Genomic DNA, 17,704 nt, shown 5'->3' with positions numbered 1-17,704 from the left:
AGCTATAGCAGCCGTAGCCAGAGACACATCAGGAGCATTAATTCCTAGGTGCATCTGCCATCGGCTTCAGGTCTATCACGAACCCCGCCACTTTGGAAGCACCGGCGATCAGAGAATCCATGGCATTGGCGGAGGATCTATAGCTACACTCCATCCAGGTGGCCTCGGACGGTAAGGTAGTGATCGAGGACACCAAGAAGAAGAGTGGGGCAGTCTATGGTGCCATTGTCCATGAAATCATAGAGTATTCTAGTAGTTTTACTTGTAATTTAGTTCGTGAATTTAGGACCTCGAATTTTGAAGCTCACAATTTTTGCGAAGCATGCTTTACAGCTAGGGGCTGGCCGTCGTGTCTGGTTAGGCCATCCCGGAAACCTTTCTTTCATCCCGAACTACTCCCTTTTTCACATTTTAATTAATTAGCGCTTATTAAAATTTATGAACATTTAAAAGCATAAACATTTTCTAAAATTCATATTTTCTAAAATTTATGAATATTTTTAAAGTTAATGATCATTTAAATTTAAGAACATTTGTTAACTCGAAAACTTATTTAATTTGTGATTTTTTAAAAAATCCATGACTATATTTTAAATTTGTGAAAGTTTTTAAAATTCATGATTTTTTAAGTTGTTATTATTTTTCAAATTCCTTAAACATCTTTTATTAATTAACTTTTCAAGTAAAAAATGATAGCCATTTTTTCCTGAGCTAGCAGTGGGGTGAGCGGAAAAATAGCTAAATGAGCGAGAGGAGCAAGAAGCCGAGCTGAGCGAGCGGGAGCTTTGTGGGCTGGCTCATATGAGCATTATAGAAGCAATTCCACAGTTTTAGCATGGAATATGAGCTCCAAAGAGGCTGAAACAACTACCACCGGCCGACACTGAGGCCAAAACGATGTACTAGATGTATGAACGAAAAAAATATCTGCATGACATATTACATCAATTTCAATAATAAGTATTTCCGGACGGAGGAAGTAATATAAAAGCAAAACAAGTGATCGCAATAATATACTACTCTCTTCGTTCGGAATTACTTGTCGTAGAAATGAATGTATCTAGACGTAACGGAGGGAGTAGATGTAGAGTTAATCTCAGGAGTGATGTAGCGTGTGTTAGCCTCTAACTGGTCCTACTACAACCCATTCCACACTCTCTCTCCCCTTTCTTGTAATTTTTTTTTTCCTTTTGAGAATTCTCATGTTTTTTTAGGCAATGAGAAGTCTCATCTTTTTCTTTATTAGAAGCTTTGTCGGCCGGTCCGTCTCCTGATTTGGGCTGGATACCTCCGCAAAATTGGGCTGGTCTCGATTTCCCAAGAAACGAACGGCCCGAGCATCTTACCTGAACGAACTAGGTCAGCCAGAACCCGACCCATTTACCACTTCCGCTCCCACTTCCGGCGCTTGGCATCGTCTCTCTCGTCTCCGGCCGCATCGATGGCAAAGGCGCCGGCGGCGGAAGCCATGGACGTCGAGGCGCCGGCTCGTCCGCCCAGCGCCACAACGGCAGCAAAGCCACGCTCCCCCCACGACCTCCTCGCCGAGACCCGCGCCTCCGTCGAGGAGGTCGCCGCCCGCATACTCGCCATCAAGAAGGACGGCGCCCCCAAGTCCGAGCTCCGCGAGCTCGTCGCGCAGATGTCCCTCCTCCTCATCACGCTCCGCCAGGTGCGTCTCGCGCCCCAAAACCCCGGCCCACCTTGCAGCAGAAACCCTAGCTCTAGATCCGCCGCTCCAACTCGACCTGGATTATTTTTTTGCGCGCAGGTGAATAGGGAGATACTGATGGAGGAGGATAAGGTGAAGGGGGAGACGGAGGCGGCGAAGGCGCCCGTGGACTCCACGACGCTGAGGCTGCACAACCTGCTGTACGAGAAGAACCACTACGTGAAGGCCATCAGGTCGTGCCTCGACTTCCAGACGAAGCACCCGGGGATAGAGCTCGTGCCTGAGGAGGAGTTCCACCGCGCCGCGCCGGCTGACATCCGCGACAAGACGCTCGCGGCTGACACCGCCCACGACCTCATGCTCAAGCGCCTCAACTTCGAGCTCGTCCAGGTTGTGTACTGTTATCAGCTGCCACTTGCATAGGAGCTCTAACTATCATCAAATGAATTTGATGTGGTTTGTTCAATTGCCGGTCTAATGTAGTTGGGCCTTAATGGAGAGGGTGTCCATGGTTTCGTACACGCATGAAAAACCTAAATTCAGCTTGACAGAGAGCACACAAATGGTTTCATAGTGTGTTTAGGTTGTGGAACTTAATTGTAAGGATTAGAAAATGTAGCCGAGCTAACTGTTCACAATCTGAAGTAACTTTGACTTGGTACAAGATTGGTCTGATGTTAGTTTGATATCACAAAAGTAGGGAGGTTCCTGCTGCTTATTAGAATCACCTTTGGATTATTACTGTGTTCGGTTCACCACTCTACTGGCGAACATTTGTTTAATAACTAGAATACAATGTCTGCTGGGAACTCTATTTAACCTACCTTACATATACAATGCACCAGGTCAGTTTGCGTACTATTACAAATGTGTGTGAGGGTCCTTTGTGCTACTATAATTTCATTCATGAATTCTGCAGATAGATTTTTCATTCTGCTATAAAATTGCTTGTCTCATGTGTTCTGAATCTGTGTGCCCTTGCTAGTCAGAAATCGATCATCGCTGGTTTGTTCAGGATTCGATTTCTGTCATCTAAAATATGTGTTAATTCTGATACAGCGTAAAGAGCTATGTGAGCGACATGAGAAATTGGAACAACAGAAGAACAGTTTGCTGGGGACAATTGCAAATCAGAAGAAGTTCCTTTCAAGCCTCCCATCGCATTTGAAATCACTGAAGAAAGCATCATTGCCAGTGCAGCAGCAGCTTGGGATGCTGCATACCAAGAAATTAAAGCAGCACCATGCAGCTGAGTTGCTCCCATCTCCTCTTTACATAACCTACACCCAGTTGTTAGGACAGAAAGAAGCATTTGGCGAGAATGTTGAAGTGGAGGTAAATGGAAGCACAAAGGACGCTCAAACTTTTGCTCAACAGCAAGCCAAGCAGGAAATGGGTATGTTATATCTGTTTGGAATGTAGCACATCTGATTAATGTGTAAATCTAGCATGCTATGTCTCCCTACACTTGTTCCTTTATTGCATTTCTCAACATTGCTGTTTCTTAATAGCCGAGTGGTCGTGTCCTTGCAAGAACAAGGACTTGTGGTCTTTTTCTAAAAACTTTTTTTGCCACCTTGGATGTATCCTATATAGTCTGTGCAAAATTCTTTTAGGCTTACTATTTTCACAACAGAGCAAAAGGAACGTGCTGGTCATGTGAGGCACTTGATAACCAAACATAATGTTTTCCTAGTGAATGTATTAGAACAGTTTGTGCTCTGTATTGCAGCATAGGCACATTTATCAAAGCCTTTTTAGAAGCTGTGTGATCTATAATAAATTTCCACTGGAAATGGAATAACATGCCAACAGTACACAGTTGCTGCTTTGTTCATCTTTACACTTGAGTTTCTGAGCAGATGAACACAGTCAGAATGAAATTGACTATGTGACAGTTTGTAAGTTATAACTTTGAGGATATTAATATTATGGATGAATTGTTTCTTATGTATCTGCAATAGCAGGCACTTTGGCAAATGATGATAATAATAGGATGGATGACGATGCAATTGATGAGGAAGAAGATGCTCAGAGAAGAAGATCAAGGTCTAGGAAGAGTTCAAAGGAAGCTAGTAATCCTGCATTAGCATATCAACTTCATCCACTCAAAGTTGTTCTCCATGTATATGATACTGAAGATTCTGGAACCAAGCATCGTAAGCTCATCACTTTGAGATTTGAATACTTGGCAAAGTTGAATGTTGTCTGTGTTGGATCTGAAGATTCAGATGGGATGGACAGCAATATCCTGTGCAACCTATTTCCAGATGACACTGGCTTAGAGCTGCCTCATCAGGTATGTTTTCTAGAGCAGCTTCTTTTCACATGTATACCTGTTGTTATTGAAGCTTCTGGTCAGCAGTTACATGCTTTTGTTCTTTTATGTCTTCATAGGCAGCATTTAGTTACATGTTTTTTGTTTATTTTCTGGCAGAAAAAAAGCTGTTGTGCATTATGATTCCAGATTATCCGTAGCTTTTCTCCATACAATCTAAAAAGGTGACCTGTAAATTTTATGCAGATGGCTAAGCTTTATGCTGGGGAGACTCCAAATTTTAGTGAAAAGGATTCACGTCCATACAAGTGGGCACAACATCTAGCTGGTATAGATTTCCTGCCGGAGGTTCCTCAATCTGTTGGGGATAGTTCTAACAGAGCATCGAGAAATGCTGATTTGTCATCTGGGCTTGCACTATACCGTCAGCAGAATCGTGCACAGACTATTTTGCAGAGAATCCGCTCTCGGAAAATTGCACAAATGGCTCTCACGTGAGTCACCTGCTCTACCATGTTTGCCGTTTGGGATGTCAATAGCCAAATCCGGATGATAGATCTTTACAGATGTGTGCATTGTACTTTGGCTGGATGATGCTTTTGCTTCATTGTACATGTCATTCTGAGACTTGCTGCATGAGTTAATGAAACATTTCCTGGGAAAAAATTGTGAACACCTTTTTACAGCTTCATGTCTTCTCTTTGATCTAAGCTGGTTCTTGTCAACCATCTTTCTCTTGCTACTTATGACTCCTATGCATATCTTGCTTGATTGAGTGCATCCCTTTGAAGTTTTTGGGTCTGTCATTTACAGGTGGCAACTTAATTACTTAACTAAGCTGAGGTGGCCTCAAATAGAACACGAGAATACACCATGGGCATCACGCACCCCATCGTGTAGTATGCATAGTTGGTCATTGACAGGCGTTTTTCCTGAGCCTTCGGCTCGTTCTGCTTTAGTGGTGAGTGGGCCTGCAGGAAGTGTTGACAGTGATTTGGAGAGAAGATCTGTGACAAATGGGCAAGAAACCGAGGGTAACAGAGAGGATGGTGAGCTTCCAATTGTGGTTCACGCTGAAGATATGCCAGATGGTTCTAAAGTATCACAGGCGGAGATCTCACCTGAAGTTCTAAACCATTCTAGAGGCTTATCTCTTATATCAAAGGGCTCTGCACCATCTAAGTTAAGCATCTCACACAGTTTTGGTAGAAATGAGGATGATCTTGATTTCTTAATGGACAGTGACAGTGAGTTGGAGGAGCTGGCATGTGCTGACCAAGAAACTGAGCAAGGTAACCTCACTATAGATAAATCCTGGGAGGATTATGCTTCCAGAGAGTTCACCATGGTCTTGAGTAAAACTTTGAAGAATGGTTCAAAAGTCATGCTGGAAGCCAAGGTAATTTTCCATCCACTCTTCCTATAGGCCTTGTTGCAAGAATCTCCATGTGCTTGCTTTCTCACTGCCGGTTCGCAATTGCAGATTAAGATTAGCATGGAGTATCCTCTTAGGCCACCGCTTTTCAGATTACAGATGGTTTCTGAAAAGACCGAAGATTTGAAATGGCACAATGATCTTCGTGCAATGGAAGCTGAGGTTTGTATTATGAGCTTCTTTCTCAAATTTTCATTGGTCGCACGTCTCTCATGGTTTCACTGCTCTTATGACTTGCAGGTGAATCTTCACATCCTCCGAATTCTGCCTCGGTCGTACGAGGACTATATATTAACCCACCAAGTTTTGTGCCTGGCTATGTTGTTTGATATGCATTTGGACGAGGATCACGAGAAAAGGAAAGTTACTTCAGTGATTGATGTCGGGCTTTGCAAACCAGTCAGTGGAACCATGCTCAGTAGATCGGTCAGGGGGAGAGACCGCAGGCAGACCATCTATTGGCGAGGTGACGTTTGCTCGAGTTATTTGTGATCTTGGTTGATTGCGAGTTGAGTTGGCGTGCATATCGTTTGTCATTCGGAGGAAAACGGAGATGCTAAAACTGCCTTTTTGCCTATGGCACAGAGAAACCTTCTTTCGGTACTGGAATTAACGTGGTCTGACAGCAGTAGAAGCTGCCAAGCTTGCCCATGCTGGCTGGAGAGAGATGCTTCCCTGTTGCTCGACGATAGTTTTCTAACCATTATGGCATTATGATGTTTGATATGCAATCACAAGAATACCGAAACTCTTGGTGCACTTTATCTTGCTTGATGTTACATGGAACTTTGCAACTCCAGCAGACTTGGTCCGTGCAGCATCAAGCAACAGACAGATTGCATGCCCCTTGATGCTGCTGGTGGTGCTGCTGGTCAGACTTGCTTGTTCATGCTGAAATCTTCCAAGCCAGACAGACAGACGGGTTTCGTTCTTGCGATTGTGTAAATTATAAGTTCCCAAACTGTATGTTCAATCTGAACCAAATTGATGCATTTTTCTGTCCTTTTTCGTGCCTTCTAACCTATACTAGCTTTTCCCCGCGCGGCGGCACGCCGCGCCCATCCATACGGCACAGATACAGTTTTTTTTTATGTACTAAAATAACTGGTTCCTACACTACTTCAAGATAATACTTTGCAAAATATCATAGTTACAGAACAGCTAAAACAAACGGGCAAGCTCCTTGTCAAAAAAAAAAAAACGGGCAAGCTCCTTGTAAAAATAAAAACGGGCAAGCTAATCATCATCATGCGTGCGGCATGATATTAAACAAGGAAAACATGCTGGTACAGCTCGGAGAGACCATTTATTATTCTATATCATCCGAGACCATTTATTATTCTAGATCATCCTTGTGTTGCCTTGTGCTGGATTAGTATTGGCGATATAAAGTGATAAAGAGCCTTCGTGAATTGTTGTACCCGTCCTACAGGAGGTTTTGTGTCTATGTATGTAATTATGAGCGATAATGCTACACTTACGGGCCGCTGCTACGGACCAAGCGATACACGCTGATGTGGAAACGTCCACGTCATCCCCACAGCCCACCCCTCTCGAGCAGAAAACAGCAGAAAAATTACTCGTGCACAACAGCCAGACCGTCCGCCTTCTTCTACCTCGAAAGAAAAGAACAGCCTGCCGCCTCCTCGTTTTCCAAACGGCCGCTCGGATTCCCTCGCTCCACATTGAACAGATGGCCGCTGGGATTCTAGGTCAGGCGGCGTTGTTGTCGCAGCAGGTCACAGCCTAAACTGCTGTCGTGGCAGCCGGTCATCGTCGAAGCTTGAGGACTGGAGGGGGTGAGGTTCTTGCCCCAACATTGTTCAATCTTTGCATCTTCCATCTAACTTTTCTCGATCAGATTACGATTGATTTTTTTCGTTTCAACAGCTGCTGTCGTCGCAGCTGCTCACCGTCAAAGCTTCGACAACGTGGACGACGCTGGGGGTGGAGCTCTTGTGTGCCTGGGCGAGCTCGGGGACTAGAGGAGGTGAGGGTTTTGCCCCAATATTTCGTTATGTTCAATATCTGCACCTTTTATCTAGCTTTTCTTGACCGTACGGTCGATGTTACTGTATGTTGATCGATTCTTATATTCCTTTCTTCTCTCTGAATCTACAAGCTTCTGAATCTACAAGCTTCTGAATCTACATGCCTCTGAATCTGCATGCCTCTGAATCTACATGTTTCTGAATCTACAATATGTTACCATCCCCTATCAATTTAGTTATTTTGAACAATAATAATGTTTAAAGTTTTCTTGATTTATAGAAATGGATGATGGAACTGGTGGTGTTCAAGAATCAAGTGACATGTCGATTTCAAGCGATGATGACACCAATAAGCAACGGAATGAAAGCAATGTGGAACTTGAACATGACCTTGGTGAAGCTCAACCAGATGCCTTACTTGGAGACCCTAAATTGGGGATGACCTTTGATACTGAGAATGAGGTGCGAGAGTACTACAACAACTATGCTAAAGCAAAGGGCTTTGGTGTGACAAGAAGAAGCTCAAACAATGATGATAATGGACAGCTGAAGTATCTTACACTTTCGTGCTCTCGGTATGGTAAGACTCAGTCCAGATCAAGAAATATGTTGAAACCAAATCCAACAACCGGGTTAGGATGTAAAGCTAAAATCAATATTACCCGTGGTCCTGATGGGAAGTTTCATCTTTCAACTGTCATTTTAGATCATAATCATACATTAAGTCCACACAAGTCTCGGTTATTCAGATGCAACCAAAAGTTAGACGTCCATGTGAAGCGAAGGCTTGAGCTGAATGACCGGGCTGGAATTCGAGTAAACAAGAATTTCAATTCTTTTGTTGTGGAAGCAAATGGTCATGAGAACCTAACTTTTGGTGAGAAGAATGCTCGCAATTTTCTAGAGAAAACAAGAAGGTTGAAACTTGGCAGAGGTGATGCTGAAGCGGTTCGTGATTTTTTTGTCAAGATGCAATCTGACAACCCAAATTTTGTCAGTGTCATGGACCTTGATGATGAATCTCGACTAAGGAATGTCTTTTGGGCTGATGCAAGAAGTAGAGCAGTGTATGACTCTTTTCATGATGTCGTTAGTTTTGACACAACATATTTGACGAACAAATATGATATGCCTTTTGCTTGTTTTGTTGGAGTGAATCATCATGGACAATCAATTTTGCTTGGATGTGCTCTATTATCAAATGAAGATACCGAAACATTTGTTTGGTTATTTCAAGCATGGCTCACATGTATGTCAAATCTCCATCCAAAAGCTATTGTAACCGATCAAGCAAAAGCAATTCAGAATGGTGTGGAAAGAGTTTTTCCAGAATCTCGATATAGATGGTGTTTGTGGCATATAATGAAGAAGATACCCGAGAAGTTTGGTGGATATGATGAGTATGATCACATTAAGGCTGCTATTGGCAAGGCAGTTTATGATTCATTAACAATTACAGAGTTTGAAGTTGCTTGGATGCATATGCTTGAGAAGTATGATCTTGGTGATAACGAATGGCTTAAAGGGCTTTACCGCCATAGGCACCGATGGGTTCCAGCATTTGTGAAAGATGCCTTTTGGGCAGGTATGTCTACTACACAACGCAGTGAGAGTATGAATGCCTTCTTCGATGGGTATGTTAATGCAAAAACTACATTGAAGCATTTTGTTAGCCAATATGAGAATGCTCTTCGTGATAAAGTTGAGAAGGAGAATATTGCTGATTTCAACTCTTTCAATTCAACCATACCTTGCATCACACACTTTGATATCGAGATGCAATTTCAATCAATCTATACAAATTCGAAGTTCAAAGAATTTCAAGAAGAGCTAACATACAAGATGTATTGTGATCGGAAGTTAATAGAAAAAAAGGGGCAATGGAAACATATGAAATAACTGAGGATGTGCTGATTGACAAAGAAAAAGGGTGGAGAAAAGATATTGTGTACCATGTACAATTCAGTGAGGAAGAGTTTGAAGTTAAGTGTTCATGTCGCCACTTTGAGTTCAGGGGGATTCTCTGTAGGCATGTGTTATGTGTGCTCACTCACAAGAAAATCAAGGAGGTTCCTCTACAATACATTCTTGATCGGTGGAGAAAAAATGTGAAAAGAAAACATAACTTCATCAGATGCACATATGGCGGCATGGAAAATACTCCTGTTGCAAATCCTTTTGATAGATTGTGCAACAGTTTCTACCCAGTTGCAGAGATAGGCGCCATGTCAGATGATTCATGCAATTCATTGATTGAAGATCTTTGCACCTTGAAAATTAAGTACTCTAGCAACTCAAGTTCTGAAAATAATAAGGATCAGGTTAGTGCACCAAAAGATCAATTGCAGGAAGAGGCGCCTTCTGATGGGAAGACAACAAGTAAAACTATACTAAGTCCAATAGCTGTTAGATGTGCTGGACGTCCTCCTTCATTGAGAAAAGAATCCAAGGTTGATAAGCTTATTCGTCAAGCAAATGAAAAGAAGAAGAAAGCTGAACTAAGGGAGAAGAAAAAGGCTGCACAAGAAGAGAAGAAGGCTGCACAAAAGGAAGCTGAACAAAAGGTATTCTCCCTATATTATGTTTTTATTCTGTGAAAATAATAACCCAAACTCGTGCGTGTTTTCTTACTAAGTATTTATTTCAGGCTCGCTCCATGAATTTGAAAAAGAAAATGTCCAATAAAAAAAGGAAATCATCACAGGATGATATTCTAGAACAAGATGTTGTGGAACAAGATGGCCAAACTTGTAGTAGCATGGCTGAGGTATGCTTATTTCTCACATTTTTATTTCTAGTAAACTCTTAAACATCCATGTAATTTTATCACTTTCTTTGGAGCAGAAATCATTTGACTTGGGCATTATCAATGGCGACATAAATCCACCCCAAGGATCAACTACAGTATCACTTGGAGGTTCATCGACAATGGTTATGCCCCAAATTCTCGGAGAATATACAAGTATGCTGTTTCAAGTTCAGCAAGGATCGACTGTAGTGCCTAATTCTGCAGCATTACACTTCGATGAAAATTAAGGGCTCGATGATATGATGGACCAGAGTTTGGACATGATTTACGTAGTTTGAAGATGTTGGATGCAATATTTTGTATGAATTTGTCAACTTTAATGTAATACTTGATACCTGATAGGCACCAGGGCACTAGAAAAGTAGACGGATTTATATTTTGTCATCTTGTTTCGGCCCAAGGGACTTGAATTTGTCTCTGTTATATGGTTCAAGTATTAGTTGATTCCACTTTCAGTTCCAGTTCAAATGATTAGGTGATTCTTTCATGTCGATCCTAGCAGAAATATCAGCAGCAAATACTCTTTCAATCTCAATAACACAATGACAGAATGTAAGAGGCAAGAATATGATGAAACCCACTTTTGTATTGATCTCAGCCAAGTACATGAGTGCACGAACGTGCTAGTCAGTCGTGGCTAACTAAATCCCTGAATAGGGAGATATGTTTACAATGTACAACATCACGGAACAACAACAATATATAGGGATGTTTCCAACAGACATATTTCTTACTGAACTGCCTTGATTTTGTGCCCTTTCTGCATCAGCTGCTGGTGATGCTTACAGCTTTTGGATAATTCTGCTGGATCCTGAAGATGTTCACAGGGAGGGCACTAGCTGATGGTATGTTCAGAGAAGGATTGAGTCTGCACTTGTTTGCGGAGATGACATGTCCTGACAAGATATACACAGGCAACCATATGATAGTGTTGATGATGCAAGATTGAACAATATATTGGCTTGTTTAGCTTCTGTTATCAGAATCTGCATCTTGTGTGGTACTGTTTCATCACGCATCTAACACAGCTCTGAATCTGTCAAGCAAAAAGTAACATCATCAGACAACCAAGGGACATGGGCAATTTCACACAACATGCAGGATATTTGCGATTTTAGTTGCTCGACATGACAACAATGGAGGACCTCATCGTGGCACAATCCGGCCAAGAGTTCACGCCGCCGCAGCCGACGACCAATAGCTCGCGCCGCCGTCGCCGGAGACCAAAGATCTCGCGCCGCAGCCGCCGGAGACCAAGAGCTCGCGAGCGCCGCCCGCGTACGACTTAGCGCGCTGACCCTCGCCATGTCACGCCGCCGCTGATCTTGGGGAACATCCTCTCCGCCGCCAGCAGTCGGCCGTCGCCGTCGCGTCGCCCGGGAGAGAAAGGGGATGAGCGGACGGTCTGGCTGTTGTGCGCGAGTAATTTTTCTGCTGTTTTCTGCTCAAGAGGGGTGGGCTGTGGGGATGAAGTGGACGTTTCCACATCAGCGCGTATCGCTTGGTCCGTAGCAGCGGCCCGTAAGTGTAGCATTATCGAATTATGAAATCCTTGGTATCCGAACATTGCGGATACATACGGAGCCGTACAGCATCACAAAAATCATCACAATTTTTTGCAACAATCTTCATTTGTCTGTCAAGTTCGTCATTGCTGAGTAGCCACTTGTTGACGCGTCATGTTAAATTGCCATTGCTTTGTTCGCATTGGATTTTTACTCCGCACATTGGATTTGCCGAAAGTCAAACTTTGCTAAGTTTGACCAAATTTATATTGAAAATTATTAGCATCTATAATATCTAATAAATATAATATGAAAATATATTCCAAGATGAATCTAATGATATTGGTGTTGTTATGTGAATGTCTATAATTTTTTATATAATAAACTTGATCAAAGTTGGATGAGATTGACTTCGGACAAACCTAATATGCAAAATAAAAAGGACCGGAGGGAGTACTGTAAAGAGTTTCACCCTAGTGACCTGAAGTGCATAGTAGTTATAGTCATTTATTATGGTATTATAATTGAGCATAATTATCACAGATGTAATCTAGAGCCACTTGTGCCGGGGATCCCTTGTGCTGCTTTTTCTTCGGCTTCATCTTGTGTGTCAGCTAGTTCTCCTTTGAAGGTTGATAACCTCGTAAATCATCTGCAGTACAATAAAAAATAAAATTGTGGATTAGAGGTAAATGCATTATTTTCTATTTTTTTGGTACTTCGGGAAGAATAAATAGTATAATGTGGTCAACTTCCTTGAATCTACGGTGCTTATATCATTTCATAATATGAGCTTGCACACAAGACTCGAATGGGAGTTTTGTAGGCCATTTCTTCTAGCTAGTTGTAATATTGACGTGGTGTATCGAAAAAATGCAATGGAAAATATCATCATGGTCTATACCCTGTGCAACAGTGCAAGGTACATGTACAGAAAAAATTATAGAAGAGGAGATCACAATACAGTAGAGAAAATCAGTCCTGCACCCTCACCAAAGTCTCTTGATCATGTAGATGATTTCTCTTTTTACTTCCCTCACCTGGAGACAAAGCCATGTTCAGTAATAACTTTTCTACAGTATTTCACTTGCTACGGTCTGTACTGTAGTGCTTGCTACTGCTTGTTCTGCAGTTTTTTCTTAGGTTGCTACAACCTCTTCAGCAGTAGTTTTTAGCTTGCTACTGCCTATTCTTCTATTATTTGTTCGCTTGCTACTACATGTTCTGCACAATTTTTCTAGCAGTAAAGGCAGAGAGCAATGTATGCATCCTTGTCCCAGATCAATCTTCTTGTCCTATTTCGCGCCTCCGGCTGTAGGGTAAGGTTGAGCGTTGCTACTTACAACTCAGAATCCTTCTCCTCCTCACTGGTCCTGCTCAAACCTCATGAATCTCAAACAGCCACAACATTGCAGCTCTGTTGGCGTGGCTTTGTTTTCATCAGATTCAGTAAGCTGCAGTTCAGGTTCAGCTTCAGGAAGCAGCAGAAATCATTAACTTGGATTTGATTTCACATGAATAAGAAGCATTAGTGCATTACAGAAAGGGTATATGTTTGATCAGATTAAAAAAAATGTATATGTAAATCAATGCACACAGGTTGGTGTTTACAAAGTGAAGTCACTTTGGGCGAAAGAAGTGTAAACTACTAAACTCTAAACAGGCATCAGTACATATTTCCATTCTTATTTGTATGAAAGAAAATTCCACTCTGATTTCTTTGGGAACTCCTGAACACATATGTTGCTACATATAGGAGTGTTTCCTTCTATTTGTTTTCACATCAAAATCACCTTCTTGCTCGTCGTCGCTAATTTAAAAATGGAAAAATCAACCAAGATATAAGAGCAGTTACAGTAATCCACCTGATCTTGTCCACGGGATCAATTCTTGGGAAATGCAGATGCATCTCACGCCCAGAGATGAAGGTTCTCCTAACATTGCCATGATAGTACATGTCCCAGGCTCCCAGCAGCGGTATCCTATGATCTGTCCTCGTCAATGGTAATATGGCCGTTGTGAATTCGGCCGCCGCCACGCCATATGGGCTCGATCCGGCCTTCGCGCCATGATTGGAGCGCCTGGATGGGAGGAGGTGGGCGCAACAGTGGAAGAGGGAGCTACGCCGGCCAGCCAGGAAGGGGATGCGTCCCAGCGTTGAGAGCTCCGGCGATGCATCTGCCATCAATGAACTCAGGAACGATGGGTTTTACGTCGCCGATAATTTGGGAGACGTGCGCAGTGAGCTCAAGGGGAGGGGGACAAGAGCTTTTATAAGCGACTACGGCGGTGGAGCGGCGGCATGCTGTTGAGCGGTGAGCGGTGGATGTGGAGCAACCACAGGATGCCTGGCGAGCCTTTGACAGAGAGAGGGACACGCGGAGAAAATTGAGAGGGAGAAACGGGAGCCTATCACAAACTGGTGCATGCACACAAAAAAATGCTAAACCAACCAACACAACTTGCACACACGTTCAAAAAAATTTGAAATCAAAACCTGAGCACACCATGCATTCCTACACAGCCATTTACCAAAATAATAGCACATGTCATGTACACAATTCACCATGGGTCACTTTCACACAAGTGGTTTAATCTTAGAGCAAAAACCTTGTCTGGAATAGAGGCTTGGGTATTTTGCTACTATAACGGGAAAAAACAACACTCATACTAGAAGCGGATTTATAGCACCTAGATGCTCCACACCCCTATACGAACATTAAATTCAAAAAAATACCGAAAAATTTAAAAAAAATCTGAGATTTTTGGATACCAAACCTGGGGTCCCGATCTACTGTGCGAAATTTCGTGAGAAAATACCAGGAAACGTATCTATGGCAAGAAAAAAAAATCTATGTATAGAAAAAACTGTTTGGATGGATTTTTGTTCGGACAGTATTTCCTTCGTCACGGATACGTTTTCTAGTATTTTTTCATGAAGTTTCTCAGTTTTTTTTGAAACTTTTTGGTATTTTTTATAATTAATATTCATATAGGGGTGTGTAGCACCAGAGGAGCTCATGTGTATTTTCCCACTCATACTACAATATTGAACGCGATGGTACGCGCCTGAAGATGTTTGTATGAACTAAATTTATTATTCAGTAGCCAGATTACGTGCCTTTGACGAGACATAAAATCTGTCATTTCGACTATCGATTATGAGTTACATGATGACGAAATATTCAGACTCGGAAAACAACACGTGCTGTAGGCCTCGAGTAGTATTGATTTTGATTGCGTTCCATTCTTGCTGGGGCTGATTTCCCATGCACTTTAGTCTTGGCAGCCGACGAACTCATAGTCGACGACGAGGTGGCCGTTGGCGGCGCCGCCTCCGTCGGTGTCGATCTGCTGGAACACGGCGGCGTCAAGGTCGAGCCCGCCGTTGCCGCACTGGTCCACCACCCTGGCCACCGTCCGCGCCCCCGTCGCCCCGTTCGTCACCTGGCGACAAATGTCCCACCGATCAAACAAGGTACGCACGATCCATTGACGGAGACACGAGGGAAGCGTATGAGTACGTACCTGGAGGCAGCGGCCGCAGGACGGCTGGCCGTGCGCGCCGGCGGGGCCGCAGAACGCCGTCCAGCCGTACCTCTGCCGCCACGCCAGCGGCATATCGGCGTCCCACGTCGCGCAGAAGACGCTGGCGGCGCGCAGGTCCCAGTTGATCTTCTCTGGGCTGTACAGGTTGTATGTCGCCGCCACGCCGCTCGCCTGCTGCGCCGCCGCGCCGTTTGCGGACAGGCAGACCGCGGCCAGTGCCACGAGAACCAGCAGTGAGACCGGCGTCCTCGTGCAAGCGACGTCGTCCTCCGTCGCCATGGCCATACCTCTTTGTACCTAGTTAGTGCCTAATTGGCCAATCAGCTACTGCTAATATGGTACTTGAGTATTGCTGAGGTTGTGACTGGCCGTATTTATAGATTCTGAATTCTACAAGCTGGGGATTGTAATCATCGCCTTCACTTGATCATAATTTTCAATCTCAATAAGCATCTGTTTTTAGTCGGATTAGTTACTTTTGGCTTTGTGCATCCTAACTACTCCCTCCATTCCTAAATACAAGTCTTTTTAGATATTTCAAATGGACTACATATAGACATATTTTAGTGTAGATTTACTTATTTTGCTTCGTATATAGTCCCTCGTTGAAATCTTTAAAAAAACTTACATGTGGGAATAGAGAGAGTATATGCACATAGGCTAGTTGTCAGCTCTTAATGCTTTGCAACCGCTTGAGTCTACATTTTAAGTTAATAAAGACGCAATTTATCGGAAAACACAAACTACCCTTTTGTTCACTTAAACTCATGATGTAAGCTTGTTGTTTAGCTTTCCATGGTATTTAGAAATGTAGCTATTTCTCCTTATGTTGCTTCGGTGATGTGAGTGTGCCAAATCTTTGCCGTGGTTGTTTGTCAGAGCTTTGTCAATTCAAAGTTAAGTTGCTCATTGGACAATTGTGCTTCAAAGAATTTTATGCCGATACTCTGTACTCAGTTTTTTTTATACTTTTTTAGGTGAATTTGTACTCAGTGTTTACATCAGCCTCTTTGTTGTTTCTTTTGTTTCCAACTGGTTCATCTTATGTTCTTGTAAATATCGTTTCAGACTGTCGAACGTCTTTCACCACAGCCAAGAGTAAGACTTGAGCTGCCAGATGTCATCAGCTTGTTAACACACGCTGGCCGTTTGGATCATATATCAACCGCATATGGAAGTAAATATGACACAGTAATCTTAATGTAAATGTTGACAGTTAACGGCCGGCGTCTAATCAGCGGAGGACATAAGGTAAGCCACCAAGTAGATGAGACGAAATAGGGTCATTGTAGGTGGTTTTACCTCCATTAGCCCGTCCACAAATGGCATAATAGTATTGTAAGAGCACCTAGTACAACAACACATAGCTAATTTAAGCTGCTAAACTTTTGCGGATATGTCTGGACGCATCCGCGGACGGTGACCGATCATATCCCATATTTCACCTACAACAACCATAATAGCTATTTCACGATTATCATTTTCACACAAAAGCATGTAACAACATGATCTATGTACAAACTACACTACTATCAAACTACACCACTCGTCCTTCTTGTCGGAGATGTTGATGAAGTTTGTGCTAGAGCCGTCAGCCTTGTGATCATTGGCGTTCGGGCGCACCTCCGGCTCCGCCTCCTCTTGCTTCTCGTTGGCAATATCTCCGCGTCCGCCTGATAGAGGAACCGGCGGTTGGCCTCCACCTTCGCCTCTGACTGAATGGAATCGAGAATGGCCTGCTGCTCCACTGGCTCCTCCGTTTGGGCCACGTCAAACTCCGCCAACGCATTGGCCATGGCGAAGCCTACAATCGGAGCCTCTGGATATGCCTCCCACAGCTCCTCCTCCACGGCTGCGTCGTCCTTCTCCGGCCCTCCTGCTCCTCCTGCTCCGGTTGAGGCAAGCCGACTACGATCCAAGCTTCGTGCCCGGCCCGGATCTCCTCCAGTGGTTGCAACCGCCCGTCCGGAGTGAGATGGCGTAGGTGGTGATCCTATGCCGGGCCATGGCTAGCGGCTGACGGTTACTGGATTGAAGGTGGCAGCATGGAGGGGAGGAAGAGGGTAGAAATGTGGACGGGCTAGGGTTGGGTCGCCGTCGTTCGTCTTAAATAGTCGGACTTGGTCCATCGGGCGGCTCGCCGGAGCAGCGCCATGCGACGCCATGAATGCATCCTCACCGAAAAATGAAGGAGACGCCCGCCAGGCTGATGGTTTCTGCATGTGTCCGTATGGACTCTTGCAATCAATCCTACATGGCAGACGCGTTCGGATGTCCCCATATCCACCCCAGATTTGAGCCGGCCCGGGTATGAGGAGTGCCGGTCAGCCCGGGTGTTTGAACCGGATTTGCCAAGTCCGGTTATGAGCTATTATCTGTCCGGGCAGGCCACTTAGGCGTTTGGGATGAATATGAGCGCTCTGGTTGTAGATGCTCTAAGAGCAACTCTAGCAGACCCCGCATCC

The 17,704-nt window shown here is 43.7% G+C and overlaps 3 protein-coding genes across 4 annotated transcripts; 2 read left to right on the top strand and 1 right to left on the bottom strand.

Moving 5' to 3' along the window:
• Window positions 1-1,357: 1,357 nt before the first annotated feature.
• On the top strand, window positions 1,358-6,387 carry LOC123128578 (THO complex subunit 5A). Of its 2 annotated transcripts, none has more exons than XM_044548615.1 (9): window positions 1,358-1,672; window positions 1,772-2,062; window positions 2,732-3,068; window positions 3,637-3,971; window positions 4,197-4,444; window positions 4,764-5,349; window positions 5,434-5,547; window positions 5,626-5,851; window positions 5,971-6,387. In XM_044548615.1, exons 1-9 carry the CDS (start codon window positions 1,442-1,444, stop codon window positions 6,006-6,008), a joined length of 2,406 nt encoding a protein of 801 aa, XP_044404550.1. In that variant the 5' UTR covers window positions 1,358-1,441; the 3' UTR covers window positions 6,009-6,387. The 2 variants fall into 2 exon arrangements, with proteins under 2 accessions (XP_044404550.1, XP_044404551.1); XM_044548616.1 differs by having other exon boundaries at window positions 1,360-1,672; window positions 3,640-3,971.
• Window positions 6,388-7,814: 1,427 nt separating this feature from the next.
• On the top strand, window positions 7,815-11,028 carry LOC123129711 (protein FAR1-RELATED SEQUENCE 4-like). Its single transcript, XM_044549767.1, has 5 exons — window positions 7,815-8,629; window positions 9,343-9,940; window positions 10,024-10,143; window positions 10,221-10,293; window positions 10,955-11,028. The coding sequence occupies exons 1-5, from the start codon at window positions 7,815-7,817 to the stop codon at window positions 11,026-11,028; spliced, it is 1,680 nt and encodes a 559-aa protein (XP_044405702.1).
• A 3,938-nt stretch (window positions 11,029-14,966) lies between these two features.
• LOC123131068 (pathogenesis-related protein PR-4-like) lies at window positions 14,967-15,518 on the bottom strand. Its single transcript, XM_044550831.1, has 2 exons — window positions 15,219-15,518; window positions 14,967-15,137 (listed from the first exon to the last, which is right to left on the bottom strand). The coding sequence occupies exons 1-2, from the start codon at window positions 15,516-15,518 to the stop codon at window positions 14,967-14,969; spliced, it is 471 nt and encodes a 156-aa protein (XP_044406766.1).
• Window positions 15,519-17,704: the final 2,186 nt, after the last annotated feature.

The sequence above is a fragment of the Triticum aestivum genome, chromosome 6A (genome assembly GCF_018294505.1).
Source record: "Triticum aestivum cultivar Chinese Spring chromosome 6A, IWGSC CS RefSeq v2.1, whole genome shotgun sequence".
Taxonomy (NCBI): Eukaryota; Viridiplantae; Streptophyta; class Magnoliopsida; order Poales; family Poaceae; genus Triticum; species Triticum aestivum.
Note: the sequence above shows the minus strand (reverse complement) of the source record. Positions and strands in the feature narration are given on the sequence as shown.